At 28.9% G+C, this 14,683-nt stretch overlaps 1 protein-coding gene across 2 annotated transcripts in view; it reads right to left on the reverse strand.

The window, feature by feature from the left end:
• Positions 1-430: 430 nt before the first annotated feature.
• LOC106462593 (cyclic AMP response element-binding protein A-like) overlaps positions 431-14,683 on the reverse strand; it is a 44,882-nt gene continuing 30,629 nt past the window's right edge. Inside the window, exons 6-12 of one of the 2 annotated variants that reach the window (XM_022389894.1) lie at positions 12,109-12,252; positions 10,268-10,326; positions 9,084-9,152; positions 7,791-7,884; positions 4,875-4,938; positions 3,838-3,907; positions 431-1,945 (exon numbers count right to left, since the gene is read on the reverse strand). In XM_022389894.1, the coding sequence (XP_022245602.1) occupies positions 3,894-3,907; positions 4,875-4,938; positions 7,791-7,884; positions 9,084-9,152; positions 10,268-10,326; positions 12,109-12,252 (444 nt within the window). In that variant the 3' untranslated portion in view covers positions 431-1,945; positions 3,838-3,893. The remainder of the gene's footprint in view (positions 1,946-3,837; positions 3,908-4,874; positions 4,939-7,790; positions 7,885-9,083; positions 9,153-10,267; positions 10,327-12,108; positions 12,253-14,683) is intronic. The other variant, XM_013922538.2, reaches the window with a different exon arrangement.

The following is a 14,683-nucleotide window of genomic DNA, read 5'->3' on the forward strand; positions in this document are numbered from 1 at the left end:
TAATTTTAACACTGTAAAAAATACGTCCTCTATTTTAATACAAGTCATTACTTCATTCACAGTTTTCCTAATATCAACAATATTTATGTTACACAATCATATTCTAGAGTAACTACTTTACATAATATAATATATTAAGAATTTTATAAAACAACATAATCACATTGTTGTAAAAACAGCTCTCTTTTATTTTCCTTTCCCACATACTTATACCAAGATCATTTTTTTTAATGTACATAAGAAAACCAATTTGCAGTTTTAATCACATTTAGATTACCAACTGTAATATCTTTAATCTAAAAAAAATCAGAAATAAAGTATTTATATAATTGAGTTAAACAATACTATTCAGTTAAATGGAAGAGAAAAAATAAAATTTAAATATATACAGAAGATTAAAAACTAAAAGATTGGATTAAGTAAATAAACAAATATCTGTTTTTAAAAAAGTTATAACATCAATTTAAAAATTTTCATTGAGAAACAAAATTCATTACGTAAAGCTATTAAAAACTTACTTTATTATGAAAATATAAAACAGGCACAGCAGAAACATATATCTTTTTAAAAATCTATAAAAATAATTTTAATGTGTTACTGTACATAAGATCATATTTTCATGCATATGTTTTTCCAGGACTTATGACAAGAATACTAATTAGTTAGTTCTAATTTTTAACTTTAACATAGACATATACATTATTTTAAAGATCAGCTCATTTATTTGTATTAAAGCAAAGAAGAAAGTCTTTTTAAAATTTATTTATGATTACTTGTTTGTTGCAAATATTATTTCATTGTGTGGCAAATAATTTTCAGTGAAAAAAACTTAACCTGGAAATTACTTGAAAAACTGTTTGCTTGTCATATCTTTCTACCAGATCAAAGTAAACTTGCAATAGATAAGAAAGAACTTAAAGCTTATTTACTGAAAAACAATAAGTGAAACAGCCCATTTAGTTTTACTATAGCGAATATCCAATATATTTGAACTTTGCTTGAGGAATATTCTGTTTACTAAAAAAACAAATTTAATTTCTTTGTTTTCCATGTTAGTTTATATCCTTTCCCTCAAGGTATTTCAGCTAAAGAATTTTAACAACAAATAACTGATTTAATCACTAAACAAATGGAATGATTTTTCAACTTTATGAAATACACACACAGTATGTAGCTATTAAAATCTTTAGATTGTGGTTCATTACCTCCATTTATAAACAAATAAATGCAAAACAAAAACATTTTAATCTTTGGAGTGTAACCTACTGATTATTATTAATATTAGAAAGCATGAAAAGACACTTTGGAAAAAATTGTATCAACAGTGGGAGTTCATGAACTATGAACACTATAAAATAACCTGTTTAAAAAGCTGTGAGTCTATGTATGTTCATGTTACTCTGTTTGAAATTAGCACCTTTCCAAATACATGAAATTTAAATCCTTTTAGACTAGAAACATTTGCACTTCCAACCAAAGATGGAAAAGAAGCATTGTTGAATTATTTAGCATTAAGTAAAAATGATAATTTCTAATCAAAGTGATTTATAACAAATTTCATCAGACCCTTAATAACTTCAAGTCATCAGCTGGTATTATGATATAAAAAATAATTCTTACCAATGCAAAAATACAATACTTTGAACTGGAAGTTAAGTCATTCTATAAAATACTGTGATGACATGATAATAAGAAGGAAACCATATCCTTTAAAATTGTGTTAAATCTTGTTCTTATTACCAATAAAACTGTCAATTGACAGTTTTATAATAAGATGAAAATTCAATTAATATTTATTGTTTTGCATTCATTCTATTAGTATTTTTATGGCTTATGGTAAGATGATAACAAAATGATGGAAATTCAACCAGTCAGTGAACAGTGAATATGACACAAACTGCATGGATATACTGCTTGTGGTCAGAAATCTAGGGCATTCTGTATCCTAAAAAAAAAAAAAGCATTTTATGAATAAAACTTGTTACTTTTCAAAATACATGACACAGATCAGAGCATGTTGGACATTTTGTTCATAAGAATCGGATTTTAAACACCATAGCTGATAACTTAAACAAATACCATATTTAAACAGGATATCTGACACTTCAATACAAATGCTATGCTTAGTGTTATATTCTACCATTTAAACAGAACTAATACAGTTTTTACCTTAACATTTTATCTTTTAACATCATATCCAATATTTTAACAAATTAAAATATTTTCTGACACGTATCTCAAATTTTAACATAATTACTACAACTTTTTACATCATCTCTGATAACTGAACACAAAGGATCAATTTCCAACATCACACCTGTCATGTTAACACAATTAGTATAATACTTAAAATCATATCCAACATTGTAATACAAATATCCATGTCCTTGCACAACAGTTTGATATTTTTATTACTTATCAATAAAACCCTTGAAAGCATTTCAAAAATTTTATTCCTAATAAATATCATGTACTCTAAAAGAAACCTTTTATTAACTTCATAAAGTGCCTTAATGAATTGAGCAAAAACATAAATATTAGCTGGAAACTACAATAAGCAACATATATAGTGCTCTAATAAAAATAATTAAAAAAAAAGATGTATTATTTTTATATAAATACTTTCCTTAATTATTTTATGTTTGACCAATTAATAGAAAAACCAGTAAAAACCTTTCAAATATTGTAAGAAAACAAGAATGTTGTACAAACAAAAGTGAAATGGGCAGTAAATGCCTTGTTCAGCATGATATTTGTGGAGAAAGTTTTGATGGACTAATCTACAAAAGTAACTCAGTATTTCAAATGACTTCCATCTTTTCATCTTCAGGACGTCTTTTAAAAACTAATATCCTTTCCATCTGTGCTACTTTTGTTCATTAGACCTCCAAGATTATCTCCACAAGTGTTAAGTTCAACTAGGCAGTTACTGCTTATTTCCCATTTATTTGTTCATTATAACTCTTCCTAACTCACCTACAAAAGAGTAATTATAAATGTGTTTTAAGTCATATAACAAATCACATTAACATTATTGCTAGGATTTCTTTTCCCACATAAATTTGAAAATACATGATATATAATACATAATATATATCAAAATTGTTCAAATTGAAAAGTTTTCTAAGCATCAGTCAAAAGCTTATTTAAACTTTAAGGCTTTTCCCTACATAGATTTGTATCTAATCATATTCACCTATTACTCACTATAATAATAATAGCAGTTTTTAGCAGTACAAGTCCGCAGACACTGGGGGAGCAATTTATTGGGAAAAAACAACAACATAAAATCTGTACTTTTAACAGAGCTCAAAGAGCTGTAAAATGACTTCTATTGTTTGTATTTTTTAAGGGTATTAGAATTAATCTTTTCATAAAGCATTGTGGAACACAAGTTCTAGTAATAGTTGTTTGGATAAAGAAAGAGCTAAAGTTTAGTGAAACTGCATGAAGATAAAGAAATTTGTGAAACAACTGGAACAAGATATATGTCTTATTGATAATCATCTTTTCTAATGCATTAGAACAATTGTGCTACAAGATTTAATTTTCAACACTAAAAATCAGCCATTGCAATTCATAAGTTATGATAAATTAATAATTCCCATCTTATATAGATATTAGTAAAATAGTATGCAAGTTTACCACAAAATGGAAATAATAAAAATCAAAGACAGAGCTCAAGTCACAAATATGCTATTACTCACATTATTCAAATACATAGCTTTTAAGCTTACAGTTCTGATATACATTCGTTCTTAATTTCTGGGCAAAGTAAGTAAAATTTCCTATTACAGGTTTTTAGAACATTAATTTTTGAATCTACTTGGAACTTACCATGAAATTTAAAGGTTCTGTTTCACAGCTAATCTTCATTTACAACCTAAATATGGCTATCTTGCTTTGTCTGTAAAGTAAAAATAAAAAATAATGTTGAGGAACAACCTGACAAGCACACACTCTCATTGTTAAAACCACAAGAGTATTTTTTTTAAAAAACAAAACAATTTAGCATAATTAGAACCTAAAGAGTACAGGCATTTGTAATGTGTACTTTGGATATTAAAGTATTAATATTTATGAAATTGACTGTACCTGAAGAAAAAATTAACTTAAATTTATAAATGATTCAAACCAGTGTGTTTAATAATCATGTCAAGAATGTGTCCTTTGCCATCCCCAAATGCTTCTTTGGTTTGTGAAGTAATGAATTAAACCACAATTTTTTTTGTTTGATACACATTCTGCATTGTATCTTAATAAGCCATTAAGTGTGTAAAATTATCCCAATTCATTCACTTTTTAAGCTCCATTCTATTATCTTATTTTATCAGAATTTGAAAACTTTAATATACACAAAAAGATAGAAATTCATTACATTAAAAATAATAAAATTTACATATAATATGAAAAGCCATATTACTTATAAGTATTAACCATCATAAAATTTAGAAAAATAGCATACGTAGTGGGTCTGTGGAAAAGACTTTATTGGTCTAAGAATTTCTCTGAAATGCAGAGCAATAATGGGTGCAGTACTTTTGGTAAATTTGAAACTAAGCTTCAAACTAAGCTCCTTCAGTTTAAGATAGTTTTTATCCTTGAACATTTAGCACTAAGCTTTGTCTCCATGACCAAACAAAAACATGCTTTTTTAAACCATAAAATACCCCACACACAAAAGTATATTCACCCACCACCTCCTAATAGTTGGCTTTAATTTAAATGTAAGATATTTGAGATTGCATCAACTTTGCATAATATTATTTTAAACCAGTTCAATAAATGACATTTTAAATGTCCTTGGTTACTCAATGTCTTAAAAATATAGATTTAATTCTAATATTTAATTCATAAATTCTGAATATTCCTACCTTCATAATTTTCAAAGAAATCTAATGTATCATCCAAACTCTCCACTGGAGAATCAATTAATGGCTGAAATGGAAAAAAAATAATGTTTTCAATATCTTTTGCTAAACCACTACCACATAAAACAGAAGTGTAAAAGTAAAACATTATTTAAAAAAACAGAAGTAAGCATGTACATAATGGTATTGTGTTAATGAGGTATAAAGGGTATTATAAAATTGCTTAGCCTATACTATCATCTACAATTTGAAAATTGATCATCAGAGCACAATGATATTTTGCATATTAGGCAACGAGATGATGGGAAAGACAATGGGTTGGAGCAAATCATATTTCTTACCTTGGGTAAAATATAAAGTGGAGAGAAGGTTTTAGAGTGCTAATCCTGTCCAGACGGAAAGCACCTACTGCCAAAGATGAAGTAATGGAGATCAACTTGTCAGTAATTTGGTGATCAGTAAGAGGCCAACCCCCCAATTAGAGTTGTAAAATGAGAGCCAATCCAACAGAACCTTGTGATCCAACATTTATTCTGTCTGGAGAATCTGTTTCGATTGAGACAATGGACCTGCTACCACAGGCATCACCCGTGGAACATGGCAAGCTAGAAGGGTGATTAGATAGGAGTGGTCCCAAGAAAGGAGGTCCAAAATTCGAAAATAAGGAGCCCTAGACCACTTGCCTCCTGGATGAGAAACATAAGACACAGTCAGGGAATAGTCAATGGGAATTCTGACAATTTATCCTTTAAGAAGCCAATATCATGAGCCCTTGCCTGTTGAACAGCAAGGACGAAAACATTGTGTAGGGAATACTCGTTGTCTGTGCATAGACTCTGGAATTCCTGACTATTGGAATATGCACACCATCCCTGAAGCAAGGCATTCGTGAAGAGAATGGAACTCTGGACGAGGTGGCAGTAGAGGAACCCAAATCGTACTATTGTCTCGACTTAACAACCCCTTGAGATCGAAGAATGATCCTGACTAAGGAAACTGGGGGAAACCAGTAAATAAATATGTACTGGAGTACCAGAACTGGAATACCTGACCCTTGTGCACCACAAACACCGATAGTGGTGGGACTCCACTGCTAAGGCAAACTGCAGGTAGAAGCAGACTACAACCAAGTAGAATATATACAGTCCCGGTAAAAAAATCGACACAGATTGAAAAATGAATCTAGGTATTGATATAGACAAGGAAGATCGATGACTGGACACCAATCTCCTGTCTGTATAGGCCCAACGACTGCCAGGAATAAAAACTCTGAATAACTAGCCCGACTCCCTCACTACCCCCAGACAAACCAATCTCAGATAATCCTAGAACTAATTCCAAATCCTGATGAACTGCAGGAGACAGAAACCCTTCAAGTTGGTTGGATAATAGTGGTGTTGATATGAACTGAATGAATAATTGTGACTCAAGGACCTGCAGTGTACCTGGATCCATAAGTAATATTAACAGCGTCAATTACATGTACTCTCTTCAGAGTACCATATACAGCTCCGACTGAAATGTGGAATCTTACTGCAATTTTTTGTATGGACCATCCTTTACCTTGATTTCTACACACACTTGTCATGCAGTTTTTCAGCCCTGGGAGTCATACACTTCATCACACTACTACTACTACTACTGAGCATTGCATTATTTTCTATACTTTTCTATTCTTTATACTGGTCTGGCACAGTCCAAATGATTGGATGAGAACCAATTGCAGTGTAAACTATCAACATGTATCTCTAATCTTGTGCAGTCCATTTTGACATGTAATAATTGCCTTTATACTCATTTTTCTCATTGTTTCCATAATTATTTCCAATACTGTAGATACATATTTTACTCTTAGTTGGATAAAAAGTAGTGATAGATTTTAAAATTAATCACAAATCACACATTTTATATGTAATAATGCCATGACTACTAAGAGGAAAACATATCATAAGGTAATCAATATTATTAATACATGAGTTAATGATGTCATAAATATGATGAGGTAAAGATATTCTGACTACTACATAGTAATGACATCACAATCACTGTTAGATATACATGACTGTTTCTGTTTAAGTTTAATGCAATAGTCATGATTTAGCTAGTTATATAGCATAAGTGATAAATTTCATTATTTTTAGTTATTTGTTTATGCAACTGTTTATGAATCATACTTTGTGTAGTTCAATTCTTTTGAATTGATGATTGTTATATTATTGTTTCATTCACTAAAACCATCTAAGTTTTCTCATTGTTTTAATGGAGTATTATTGCATCATAATATCTTGCAGTGTCTGGAATGTTCTAGGCCTCTGTCAGGCTATAATTATTTATATGTCCAAAATGTAGTTAATTAGATATAGTTAGATAGATCTAGACTGTGTGATTGTGAGTTTAGCCATAAAGAACGTGCAGAGGCAATTTTTATTTTAAAGTGAACTTATCACAGATTGTTTTGTAATAATAGAGTAGAGAAGAAATAACTTGTCGTCTCAATTGTGTTCTAAAGTAATTGAACTAACCTGTGTGAAAAAAAGAGACAATTATTCAGAGCTCTGGATACAACTGTAATAACCAACTGTGTAACAAACATTTATATATGCATTTAGCTTGTTTTAATATATCATTTTTAAAATAAATGGACGGTGGTCTGTTTGTTTATTGATGAAGTTTACTGGCAACAAGTCACAGACACCTACTGTAAAGAATCTCGCCCATACATACAAAAACCTGACAATCACCATGAAGTAATAATGTCACAACTACCTTAAGATATCACAAATAGCTTTGTGCAAATTGCTATTGTGTACCTTTGCATGAAAACAACAATCATTGAATGATAAATATATGATTACCATGAGGTAATGATAAAAACCCAAGCTGAACAATGTCCAATTAATATTTAAAACAATTTTTTACCTCTGCAACTTTATGAGAAGTGGCTATTTTATCTTTCTTCAGACAACTACTGTCAAGAAGTGACAGCAGCTTTTGGAGTTCTGATTGAAGAGACCTGTTAAAAACAAAAAAACACACTAAAACTAACACAAAAAACAACAACACATTAATAATACAATAAGGAATTATACAAAACATAACAAATAAAAGATTTTTGAAATTTACTTTTATTCTATAGTGGCACAAAGAAAAATACTAAATTTCCAGGAAACTTGTTAGCTTTAATCAAAAACATTATGATATAGTAATAGATCTTTTTTCTATTTCTAACTATGAAATTCAAAAATCCAAATCATATTCAAAATATCTAAAGCTTTTTCTACATTAATTTTTTTTTCTAAAGTGCAAGACTGCACAATGGGTTATCTACACAGCATCTATTAAAAGGGTAGAAACTCATTTTTTTTTCAGTACCCCTCAACTTTGCTGCAGAGCAAATGGAGAAGCAATCGACATTAGGCTATATCTTCATGTATCTATGTAATATTTTACAAATATCCTGCGTAAAAATAATTTTTTATTAATCTCTTGCAATTAAATAAATATTTGCATATCTTATAAGTGTGTCAGGTTTAGGTCTTTATATTTAAATTTATGTAGAAAACAGCCTTAAAATAGATGAGCACATTAAACTGCATAAAAACATTGCAACTTAAATATATATCAAAATCAGCTGTCAAAGCGAAAGGAATTGTCTCTAAGACATCCCGAGTTAAAACATATAAATATTACTGGTATTAAAATCACAGTAATATTTTCAAATAGTAAAATGTACATACTGTAATACAACAAGAAATATATATATTATCATACTGATCTTTCCTGACACCTGCATTACCTTTTTATTTTACAGTTTTTGTTTTTAAAATATGCAGCATTACTATCACTAGACTCATAAAACTATTTCTAGACTTTTAAATTTGCATTGCAATGTTTCTGCTGTAAACTTGAAATAGAAGAATAGAAGTTGATAAGAAAGTGGCATCATGCTAAAAAAATAATTAAAAACACAGAATAAATTAATATAAACTACTGATAATGCTGTAATCTGGTGACAGTAAAGACTATTACATAAAATACCAATAGTACAGTAACATGAAAATGAGGTAAACCATTTAATGTAACTTGAATTGCATTTTATTGCATTATTTTATTTTAGAAATAGTTTGTAGTTCATTTTTATGAGTCATACTTTATCATATATACAAAGATATTTTACAAATCATCATTTCTTTTACCTTGGTACATACTTACTTATTTATATTCTCTAAAGATTCAACTTTCTTTTTGAAGTCATTGTTTTCATTTGTTAATATCTCCACACTAGGCAAAAAATAAAAATAACAAAACTTTCTATTGTTTTTAGGAATTTAAAATTTTAATTAAAAAACATCCAATCTTCCATATGACAATCTTCAACTAACATGATTCATTGCTTAAAACATTTAATGGTTACTTCAGCCAACAATACATAGCATAGTAATAAAATTGTTCCAAATAGAATTGTTGTTACACCTATTATATTTTATTATTATTATATTTGGTATATTTTGATATAAAATGCATGAGCTACCAATCAAGGTGGGATAAGTCTCTTAATTAATTTACTATAAATTTCAAATCATAGATGTGTAAGAAATATTACATCAGGTCTATCTGTAATCTGCAACAAATCAATATTATTTTATTATGCATCTGTTAGATCTACTTAGCTTCATTCTCTTTGAGTTTACCATTTTACACTATAGCACAGGATATCATGTGCTGTATATAAGTAAGATTTCACATATACTTTTGGCTGCTATAATCCAGCCCAGTTAATGCATTCTGGTATTGAATGAAAGGTCTCTTGAGCAGCAAATTATGGTTAGCAAAATATAACCTGAAATGCTATTTTAACACACCTCTGATTTGAAAATTATACTGGAATAATTAAGAGAGATACAAAAAAAAAAAACTTATGGTAATTTCAGTTTTATCTTTTATTTTATTTGCTTGGCTTGGATTCAAACCTATGAGCTCTTGTAAACCAGTTTAATACATTATACCAATTGAACTAAATGGTTAACCCATTGACACTTCCTATAAGGCACTTTCTTTAATAAATGACAATACCACAATGCATTAGCATAAAAAAAAACTTACAAACAAGACAAATCATTCCAAAAAATATGAAATCCGAATTACATACTTAAGAACATCATAATTAAAAGAAAATTTAAATAAATTGTATTACTTTCTACTGTAATTAATTACTAAAAACAATTAATAACCTTTTCATCACACAAACAGTGTTAAACACACACATTTCTAAAAAAAAAGTGTTATAAAATAGATAAAGAAAAAATTTTTTAACATTAGAATACACACATATATACATACATACCAACAGGTTGCTTTAAAAGCAAAAGTTGTTGGAACAAGTGCAAAAAACTCACTTTTTTTCTAATGTATCTACATATTCCTTTCTTTTTCTTCTACTTTCTTGTGCTGAAATCTGTAAAAAATAATGTATGTTTTAAATAAATGTTTCCACAATTTATTTTTCTACAATGTATAAACAACTTCTCTTCATAACTGCTAATCTAGGTTAATCATTGTGCAAATTATTTTCAGTTCTTTTGCAGTATGACAGTTAGGTAACATAACTGACAATAATGTGCAAAAGTACAACTTACCTAAACTCCTGATTAGAGATAACTTATTATTTGAATTTTAAGATTATCTTGAAAATCAACAAAAGCCAAAACTGAAAATATAATGTGTAACTAACTTAAAAGGATTATTCTTTAATCTATAAATATTAAACATGAATCCATGTTTTGTAGGACACACACTGTATATTTCTCAGAAACATTTTACTTAACAGTGCCGAAACTTCATTAGAAAAACTTGAAACTCTAGCCAATCATATGTCAAATACTGGTCTGTGAAAAATACACTGTTATTTTAACTTTAGATATGAAAAACTTTAAACTTTCAGTAGCTGTATAGTAAATAAGCTATAAGAGACTAAATAAATAACTTCACTTGTTATTTCTGGAAATATTCTCAAATTAAATAGCCTGTACTGAAAACATATTTGTTCCAAATCATTGTCACACAAGTTTTCTTCTTTTTTTTACATACTTGGTTTGGGTCCTAGATTAACACATAGCTACACAAGACCTATTTGCACTAGCTATCCCTAATTTTGATCTTACGGGCTAAAGGGAAGAATATGAATCTTGGATCCTCAAATTCATTCTGATATACAAGCCAATATGTTATATCCAGCCTCTTTTAGCAGGGAAATAAATCATTTAATTTTATTCTTTCTTTTTAAAGGAGTTATAAATTATATAGATGTTTTTTGGTCTATCTTCAGTCATGTCAAATGATTTTAGTCAATTAAAGGCAATAGTTTGAATATTTTTTCTATTTCTCTGATAAGAAAACATCTGTTGACAACAGTAAGATATTTAAACTTAAGACCATGTTCATACAATGAAAATATTTATTGATTAATATTTTCCACATTGCTTATTAATTAAAGCACGAGTTAAAAGAGAAACAAAATTCAAAAATTACATTCATTAAAATATGGATATTGTCAATATTACTCATAGTCTTACAAGTTTAACTTCTGGGTGATATAACGTATTTGAACCAGTCATATTATCACATGAGTTGTAGACCATGGTCACCAAACCAAATTTGACAACGTTGGCAGACATTCAAATATTTGTTCTTATCTCTATACCCGTACCAGCTTCTCTTTCGCCAGTAGAAAAATATTTACTTTTAAGTTTATTTTTTGGAAATTAGAAATGCAATAAAGAGTCAATTATAAGTTGACCATTGACTTATTAGGGGCAGGAGATGAGATTGTTTGTTTCTTTAGTGAAAAACTACACAATAAGACACCTGCACTCTGTCTATCACACAGAATACAACCACAGATTTTAGTGTTGTAAGTCCATAAGCTAACTGTTGGGGGGGGAGGGAGAAAAATGAAATTAGAAATACAGTATACAATACTCGCATCAAAAATCTAAAATTAAAAATGTAGATTTGCCCTTGTTCATTTGTTAGGTAAACTGATTATATGAAGAATCCAAGTGTAAATTACTCATGTCTGTAAAACAAGCTAAAGCTTTTAAAAACAGAATATTATATACACATTTATCACAAGTATCTTCTAAATTTGTGTGCCTGTTTCTATAACATATGAACTAGCACTTACAAAATAGTAGCAAGTGAATTTGTAAAAGTGGTTATGTTTTATATAGAATGTTACCTTATTCTTAATTTTTCTTCGAACTTTCTTCAATGACCTTTCTTCTGCTTTAGTTAGTGGAAGTCGGTGAGGAATTGGATAGCCCTCTGCCAGCAGAGTGCGTTTTTCTTCCTCTGTAAGTACTAATGCTCCTGTTGCACCTTTCTAAAAATTATGATACATTTTACATCCTTTGATTTTGGTGTATATTACTAATTAGATAATGTATTAATGTTCTCTTTGTATGGCTGATCTGAATTATAACTATTTGTATATACTTCAACAATACACCAGATAGTTTTGTACCCTTTTACAACAATTTTTCTGAGGATGATCTTCACAGTAGGGATGTTTAAATAAAGTATAATAAATATTCAGAGGTAATCAGAATAATTTATACAAAAGTCATGTCAAGTCACAGTGCTTCAAAACAAAGACATGTAGAAATATCAGCATTATTAAAATGTGATGGTTGTTTATATAAGAAAGCATAATTATTGATGACAATAATAATAACAATAATAAGTTGTATGTACATTTGTTTTATTGTCTACCAGTTGTATGCCCACCCATACATTTATCAGTTGATAACTCATGCTATTAATAATGTCCACTTTATTCAAAGTGACTGATATGGCTATTCAGATGTCTCAATAATCCAAACAAATTAGTTCATAATAAATATGACCGGATTAACGAGATTTCACTGTATATATATACAATGTGAGAGTTATTGAAACTTTAATAAAGTAAACAAAGCAACATTTTGACCATATAACTAAATAGCAGGTAAGAATTATTCAAAACCTGAAACACATAAACAATATTTTCACTATCATTTTTGTAACAACACAGAAACACCATCGTCTCAATGCTGACAATAGTTTGACTAAAACAAGCATTTGTTCTACAAAATAATAATGCTAAAATATGGTATAATGCATGAAAGTAAGTGTGTTGAACAATATTGCAATAGCTTTGAAATCTTTACATATGATCATGATCTATCAGAATAAATTCTTTTTTCACTCGTATCTTTCTGAGTATAATCATATTCATATTTAAAATGGATTAATATGCTGATAAAAAAAATCTATAAAACTATATCAGAACAAAATGAAAAATAACTATTATATTCAAAGAATGATGAAAAACAAATATTTATGTTAAAAGTGTTTTAAACAGTAACTGATCAGTAAGTATTATATAAAACAGTACCTTTCACTAAATAACAAAAACTTTTGATAAAATAAACAGCCTTACCTTGACACAGTGTAAGTATGTAAGTTCAGTGCAAGTGGCTTATAACTACTATGAAGCAATACCAATATCCTACAATTTAATTATAATCACTTAATTGTTAGAAAATAATTATATTATGCTAATCATATTTAAATACACTGTTGACCTAAATATTTAATATTATTTTGTTTCTTCATAATTTCTGCTTAACTGTGAAGCAGCTGTATTGTTTTATGTTTTTAAAAGAATTTGCGTTATACTTATATGTGTTTTTATTTTTTACATAATGATGCCAAGCTTCTTAGAGTGCTCTATTATTACATTTTTCTTTTTGCATTTTTAACATACTTTTATTTTCGAACGTTAAACAAGTAAAAATGTGCAATGTGCACTAATTATTACAATAACATCTATAAGGTTTACAATGCAAAAAAACAACAAAACAAATTTAACTGTTGAGTAGTTTCCTGAATAACACCATGTTTTGTATAGTTTTACAAAAGATCATTCATTTATATATAAACACACACACAATAGAAAAACAAATTGTGGATAGAAGGATAAAATAAAAAAAAAAAACGATGGCTTGTAAGGAAAACTAAATTGAATGATTATTGGTTTGGTTTGGTTTGAATTTCACACAAAGCTACACAAAGGCTGTCCGCACTAGCCATCCCTAATTTAGCAGTGAAAGACTAAAGGGAAGGCAGCTATCATCACCACCCACCACCAACTCTTGGGCTACTCTTTTACCAATGAATAGTGGATTGACCGTCTCATTATAATGCCCCCATGGCTGAAAGGGTGAGCATGTTTGATGATGGGATTCAAATTCGAGAACCCTAACCACCTGGCCATGCCAGGCCTATTTGAAGGATGAACAAAACAGAATTAGCTAAAAGTTATTTGTTACTGCAAGAAAATTACAAAAAGGGAAAAACAATTAACATGGGTTGAATATCACCAATGTGAGAATGAAATTTTTTTATATTAAAGCTGGCAATCAAGTAGGTTTCTATCATCTCTATATATAATTTAGACTTAAACCCAGTTTTAATACCTAAATGTCCAGCAGGCTGAAATGGATCCCAATGTAGGTCGTATACTTAAACTATGCTTCCAGGTTTGTATCAACACTTTAATACTTCCAAGGGGAATGGGGTTCACAAGAAAAACAAAGACAAATACTCTGAATATGTTTTGGAAAATATTAAATTGTGTTAATGGCCAAGTATTCAATTTTGTGTTATCTATCAATATTTTCAAAAACCATATTATGGAAAAATATGAACTATATTCCAGGATCAAATGATTCACAATATGACTTTGTTACAAGTTCTTTGTAAAAGACCAA

This window comes from Limulus polyphemus, unplaced genomic scaffold (genome assembly GCF_000517525.1).
Source record: "Limulus polyphemus unplaced genomic scaffold, Limulus_polyphemus-2.1.2 Scaffold1204, whole genome shotgun sequence".
Taxonomy (NCBI): Eukaryota; Metazoa; Arthropoda; class Merostomata; order Xiphosura; family Limulidae; genus Limulus; species Limulus polyphemus.